Source organism: Gekko japonicus, unplaced genomic scaffold (genome assembly GCF_001447785.1).
Source record: "Gekko japonicus isolate JY-2015 unplaced genomic scaffold, Gekko_japonicus_V1.1 scaffold1023, whole genome shotgun sequence".
NCBI classification, from domain to species: domain Eukaryota; kingdom Metazoa; phylum Chordata; class Lepidosauria; order Squamata; family Gekkonidae; genus Gekko; species Gekko japonicus.
This window is the reverse complement of record NW_015163118.1, coordinates 16,129-23,063: the sequence shown is the minus strand read 5'-3', so window position 1 is coordinate 23,063 and position 6,935 is coordinate 16,129. Positions and strand designations below refer to the sequence as shown.

The 6,935-nt window shown below is 47.4% G+C and overlaps 1 protein-coding gene across 1 annotated transcript; it reads left to right on the top strand.

The window, feature by feature from the left end:
• Window positions 1–533: 533 nt before the first annotated feature.
• Window positions 534–6,509, top strand: CRYGS (crystallin gamma S). Its single transcript, XM_015406861.1, has 3 exons — window positions 534–554; window positions 3,797–4,039; window positions 6,237–6,509. Exons 1-3 carry the CDS (start codon window positions 534–536, stop codon window positions 6,507–6,509), a joined length of 537 nt encoding a protein of 178 aa, XP_015262347.1.
• Window positions 6,510–6,935: the final 426 nt, after the last annotated feature.

Below are 6,935 nucleotides of genomic sequence, written 5' to 3'. Positions count from 1 at the left end.
TGATCTTTTCCCCAGCAATCTTAATTCCTGCTTGTGATTCATCCAGGCCAGCATTTCGCATGATGTACTCTGCATATATATTAAATAAGCAAGGTGCTTTAGGCTCTTCTGTAAATGGCTATAGCTGAACTCATCATTTAAAAAATTATATAATATTCAAAGTAGGGCTGGGGAACCACGTTGCCCCACACCACTGAGACAGAATGCTCTTAAAAAAAAACTTTGAATATTTCTAACACAGTCTTGGTGTTCTGACTCAGCAAAGCATTCAAAAGCTAATAATGCAACAGGCCATGCTGGAACATAAAAGGGGCAATGAAGCCTGCCTTTATTTTCTAATCCTGTTTGCTTTTCTAGAACTTATGAATAGGCTCAGAATCCCTGACTCAATTTTTGGATTCCCATTCTCATGACAAAGCGAATGCCTGGTCTAAAAATGTGCTCACTATAAAACGAGGCTTCCCGCTCCTGGCTCTTGCAGCTGCTTCTAGATCTCCTCCTCCACCAAGGTATCACACCACCTAGCCTTGACCATGTCTAAAACGGGAAGCAGGGTAAGTATACCTCTAGCCTCTCTCTTCTTTCCTTCTCTCTAGACAAAGGCGGAAAGTCTTAACTGGTTTGCAAGCTTGGCACAAGAGTAGGGTGGCCAGGTCCCTCCCCCCGGGCACTGGGGGGCACTGGGGGCAAGAGCAGAAGGATAGTGTGTCTGTGTGGGGGTTTGCCTCTCTTGGGTCAGAGGCAGCTGGCTCCATCCAAGCCTAAGATGCCGCAACTACTCAGGAATATGCCGAGGGTCTTCTTAAGTAACAAAGTATAACTTTATTTAGGACAAAGGAAGGGAGGGAGGAACACAAGGCCTTCCAGGGTCCTTCATAGCAGCTTGCCTAGCCAGTTTACTCAGTACCAATCCTAAAACCTGGTCAGGATCTGCTCCAGATTATGGTACCCTGGAATCATAATAAAACATGGACTTCTGAAGAAGACATACTGACTCTGAGAAATAAAAATCATGGATTTTCCTGCCCTTTTTTGTAAGAAGGTTCTGGTTTAATGTCTTTGAAAATACCAAATTCTGTTACGTCAAGGTCGGTATTTGGAAACAGTGACTTCAGACAGGTACATCCATCTTCCTTCTGCTTGTGTATTTGTTCTAAACGACAAGGGAGATGAAGCTTGTGCTAGTGTGGTAATTTTTAATTGCAGATTTATTCTTGCGCCTGGAGGAATAGGCTTGCAAAGATGAAGAGACCCTTCATTTTGACAATACCTCCAAATGTTCTCTATATCTATTTATTTACAAGGCATAAGGACACACACTAGGGTAGCAGTGGAATTTGGAAAGCCACATTGGCACAATGATTACTTTCATACCAACAAAGAAAGTTGCAATTATTCCATTGACTGCAACAGATTCAGGATTAAAATCTCGGTGGGTGGCTTGTGATTCTTCACCATATGATGCAATGACCAGTGAAAGAGGTTTTGCTTAGGCCTCTATGGCTGCATTGACTCACTGAGATTGCAGTCCTTGGATGTAATAATGAGCTCAGAAGGACTTAGAAGATAATAATAATAATTGATCATTTGGTACTGTCATGTTGGAATGATACTACTTAAGACCATAACTGAAGTGCTATTCCATGTGTTGCGTTTTATGTTGTTATTTTAATAAAAAGATACCTCAGTCAGGAAGAAAGGTGCTAGTCTAACTCTCATCCTGATGTGCTAGTATTTTGGTCCCCCCCCATTTATTGAGGGCAGTATTCAGATATGCAACCCCCATCTACATCTTGAATAGGTTACAAGCCTCACAGGGTGGTGTCATGTCATTTATACATAGGTTATCTCTAAGCTGCCTTGGTCACTGATCTTCATCTCTTACAGCTTTTCTACTTGATCAGTTTTCAGTGCAATAAATGTACATTTGTCACACCTTTGTTATGTTTGGTCCGGATGATTTCTTGTGAAGTTACACTTGTGTTGCAGCAGGGATTTTTGCATTTCCTGGGTGCTGTCACGAGGAAATGCTATATGCTTCCAAGATACCACATCTATTCTATTGAGACTACTATGTGTAATGTGATCGCATGAGATTCGTGTGTACCTGTTGGATGTTACGAGTGATTTTATTTGATCTAAATCCACATGGAGAGTCATGAGAAGTCCAGGCTGGAAGTGCCTAATTTTTTAGTGCGGTTCCATTTCAAGACATTTAAATTTCTCTGTCCATCGCCCTTCGCTGCCGATTCGAACAGGTTACCTAGCGAGCTTCCATGCAGAAAGCCTCTAGACACCAGAGATGGTCTTAGCCGAGGTGTCCCAGGACCCACACTGGGTGGGGGGCTGACTGCCCATGGCCCCACCCAATCAGCAGAGGGGGAGTGAAAGAATAGCAAGCTCCCACTAACACTCACAGCTGTGCTGTTCGGGGCTCAGGGCTTTCTTTCAGGGTAAGGGCTGCTTGTGCCTGCCCCATCCAGGGTTGAGGATGCTGGCTAGCTCCATGGTGGCTACTTGCACCCACCTCATCTGAGGATCGGACTGCCCACTTCATAGTGGCACCGGCTCACACCTGCTTTGTCTGGGGCCTGGGCAGCTGGCTTCCTGTTGTGGGAGGTGCACCCACTTGGATCATATGGGGCAAGGACTATCTCCTGTTTGGCCTTGGTGAGTGGTGTTGGCAATGATTCTGGGGCCCCACCCTGGCCTTTTCCCAAGGGCTCCAGAATCATTAACTCCCCCCACCCCACTAGAGACTTTGATATAGATAGAAATGTTCCGTCCATGGAGAGTTTACAGACTTACTAGAAGCAAGGGCTTTGGGCAGAAGGCTGTGCTTCAGATTCCAAGAGAAGAAGGTTTGTCGAATGGGAAACATTTTCTGCTGCTTCAGTTGCTAGCTACTGATATGGAGAGCATTAGTATCTGAGTGAGGTCAGGAGGTGGGGCTTGTTGGGCTCTGCAGGGAGTAGAATTGATAGCAAAAACTTTGTCTGCTTCATTGGCTAGTGCTGGCTCATATGGTGGGCAAAAGCCTGTTCTTGGGCTTTAGCTTAGGGCGAGCGACCTGCACAGGTCAGTGGGAGTACGAGCATCCTCCACAGCTGCTGTCATCGGAAGGCACCACTGTGCTCTGCCATCACACAGGTCTTAGGGGTGGGGAAGAGGTGGCTATAGACAAAGCCAGAACACGTAGTACAAGGGCAGGTAGTCACTGATGTGGCACAGAAGAGATGCAAGAAGAAAATACCACCCAGGCCACCACCATCCCTTTCTGCAATAGCGAGTTGTCACTTCCACCCTACCATATCTCTCTGTACTTGTTGAAACTCATGTGGACAGTCCGTGGTTGGTATTTTTGCCTAAGAAGCATGTCTGGGGGTCCATCTGCTGGGGCAATGTCTTAGCACAGCGTCTCAACACATTGTGATGTAGAAAAGAGTAAGAGCCCAGTAGCACCTTAAAGGCTAATAAAATTTGTGGTAGAGTATGAGCTTTGGTGAGTCACCTGATCACTTCTTCAGGTATCTGAAGAACTGAGCAGTGACTCACGAAAGTTCATACTCTACCACATACTTAGTTAGTCTTTGAGGTGAAACTGGACTCTTACTCTCTACTGCTACAGACAGACGAACACGGCTACCCATCTTGATGTATCTTCAGTGTAATGTGTTTGCAAGCGTGGGATGTTGTCGCACTCTAGTGCAAGAAAAGAATGCATTTAGCTCAGCCAAGCTGCACTGTGTCTAGCAGAAACCGCATTGCTGTCTCTCACGCTTTGCTTGTGTTTCAGATCACCTTCTACGAAGGGAAGAATTTCCAAGGGCGCCGCTACGAGTGTGACAGGGACAGCTCGGATTTCCACAATGACCTGAGCCGTTGCAATTCCATCCGTGTGGAAGGAGGTGCCTGGGTTATATATGAGCGACCAAACTTTGCAGGGAACATGTATGTGCTGACCCATGGGGACTATCCTGAATACCAACGCTGGATGGGCCTTAATGACCGCATCAGCTCATGCAAATACATTCAGTTGGTAAGTCTGCCATTTCTTTCTCTTCTGATGTTGAGTGAACGAAGCTCCCTTATACCGAGTCAGACCACTGGCCTCTGAAAGTCAGTATCGCCTACAGTGACTGGCGGTGGCTCTCCATGTCTTTCATGTTACTTTCTCCTTGATTCTGATGTCTGGAGATGGCAAGAATTGAACCAGGAACCTTCTGCATGCAAAGCTAATGCTCTCCCAGTGCGCCACAGCTCCTCAGGCCCCTTTCACAAGGCCTGGGACATTTGTTATCAAGATGATGCAAAGTCTGAATAGCAGGATACATTGGCCGATTTTCTTTCTTGGTGCATGCAGAAGACCCCAGAATGTTATTTCGTGTTAATTTACCAGGAATAACTCACACATACATACTTCTGTTCTCATAGCACAGATTCACACTTCCAGAGGGTTAGTCACAATAGTCTGTTGCAGCAAAAATAAACAAGTGTCCTGCAGTCCCTTGAAGACAAATAACCTTCCTTCTAGCATAAGCTTTTGTGGATTAGAGTCCGCTAATTGGTAGAATAAAAACGTGTTTGTCTTGAAGTTGCTGCAGGACGCATGTTTGTTGAGTACTGGTAATGATTGCCTCCCTCTACACACAATGCCTTTAACCCCCTCATGTCTTTCACCCCAAGGTCATGTACTAAGCACTATCTGTTGAGTAGGGTTGCCATCCTCCAGGTGGCACCTGGAGATCTCCTGCTATTACAATTGACCGCCAGATGACCAAGATCAGTTCCCCTGGAGAAAATGGCTGCTTTGGAGGGTGGACTCTATACCCTGCCGAGGTCCACCCCCTCCCCAGACCTCACTGCCTCCACCCAGAACATCTCCAGCTCTTTCCCAACCTGGAGCTGGCAACCCTATATGTTGAGTAAGGAGGTATAATGGGTAGTATTCTCATTTAAGTTTCTTACATCTGTGCATTAGGAACCTGCACCCAATTAATAGCCACTCAGATGTTGCTGCTCCACTGGGAGGACTCACACTTCTTGGGGGAAGCTCATCGGGGAGGGGGGCAATGGCATTTCAGCACCCGGCTATATCCCTTGCACACCCAACCCAACCATGTTTGGACAATCCATGGCAAAAGGTCTTGATTAGGCACTTTAGAGGGTTGAGATCTGATAGGAATAACTGGCAGCTGGGAGGCGGGGGGTGGGAGAAGGAATTGCCATGTCAGTTTATGGCAGCACAAACAAAACAAGACCCTTAAAGACTAACCCATTCACTGTCATATAAACTGCCACTGGCTTGAGGCCAGTTCATCTGATGTGAACTGCTTTGGTGAAATGCTACTGCAGCCAGTGACAGCCCCTGTCCCCGTATCACAGGCTTTTGTGGGGCTTTGCTGCTCTGCAGCCAAAGGCCTCTTGGAAACAAGCAAGTTGTTTAAATCTTTTCTTTGGTTCTCCTGGGGGAGTCTGTCGTGCTTGTGGCTCCGACTGAGCAGATACCATGGCGTGCTTCATGTTCAGGCTCCTGTTGAGGAGCCATCTTCCTTCCCCTCCTTTATAAGAGATATTGCAAAGCACGGCCAGAATCCATTCAATAACATGAGCTCTTATTCTCCAAAGCATGCTGTGCTGGTGTACTTTAAAGTGGTGCTGGGGACTCACTTCAACAAAGCCGCTCGGCTCACAGCTTTGGCTAACATGCTCCCCAGCAGCCATGTACAGCAGCCTGCCAGGGCTTGATAAACCTCCAGATGTTGTGTGGCCAGGGTGATGCTGGAGAACACAGCATCCCAGACAGGGTCTTTTGCTTGGAGGAGAAGAACCAGAAGATTTACCAAGCTCTGGTGGGCCATAGTGCATGAGCTGGTGGGTATGACAAGGGGCCTATGAGCCTGAGATGCTGGTGAAGGTATGGGGCATATACGACCATCACTCTTGCACAATCAATAATAGAACAGGTGTTTCTGGTGTATCATGAGGCGACGAAGGCCAGTGGAGCTAGAAGAATACTCTAAACACCCACACTGAAAAGGCTTTAGGTGTATTCATGGGTGCTTAGTGGCCTTTGGAGATGCATCCACAACCCTGGTGCCTTCGTTGCTTTCATGCTTCGCATCCACGTTTCAACACGATGCAGACTGAAGCCGAAGAGTCTGAACTGTGTGTTGCAAATGCATGCCTCTGCTCAGCTCCTCAGTGACCCCCGGTGCTCTCTTTCCTTGTTCCAGCCCAGCGGAGGCAAACACCAGATCCAGCTCTTTGAGAAGGGTGAGTTTAGTGGCCAGATGCATGAATACATGGATGACTGCCCTTCTGTCATGGATCAGTTTCATTTCCGGGAAATCCATTCCTGCAAAGTCCTGGAGGGAGCCTGGATCTTCTACGAACATCCCAACTTCCGCGGCCGGCAGTACCTTCTGGAGAGAGGAGAGTACAGTAAGCCTGTCGAGTGGGGGGCCACATCTCCAGTGGTCCAGTCCTTCCGGCGTGTTGTTGAGTAATGAGCAGCCTTGTGTGTGAAACCGATGTGAAAGCTGGCTTGATGCATAAATAAAGTATGTGAGGGCTTGACGCTGCTGGTCGTTATTTGCAGGGATTGTGCCTCTGAATGCGACATACCCTCTTCTCCAATCTCTCATGAATGATGCCGCTGTTGCTAGGATACTGTAGCAAGTAAGGCAATAAAGGCATGTAGAATCACTTTCTGTAAACTCTGGAATCTTCTTGGGGCTTGCCCAAAAGGCAGCTTACCATGCTTTTTAAAGGTAGGAAACGTGCAAGGAAATGGGAGGTCCTTTTCCTTGGGATAACTGTGCAGCCTCTGTCATGGGAACCTGTCATGACCCCCAGAGGGGTCTTTGGGTTTCGCCGCCACCACCCTGGACTTTCGGGTCCCTCGGGGGTCCCAGGGTAGCTCCCAAGCCCTT

Excerpts from the sequence above, each read along its gene's own strand:
- CRYGS (XM_015406861.1), top strand. The coding sequence starts at position 534 with ATGTCTAAAACGGGAAGCAGG. Across the intron at positions 555-3,796 it reads TGTCTAAAACGGGAAGCAGG|ATCACCTTCTACGAAGGGAA; the intron begins GTAAGTATACCT and ends CTTGTGTTTCAG. Across the intron at positions 4,040-6,236 it reads CATGCAAATACATTCAGTTG|CCCAGCGGAGGCAAACACCA; the intron begins GTAAGTCTGCCA and ends TCCTTGTTCCAG.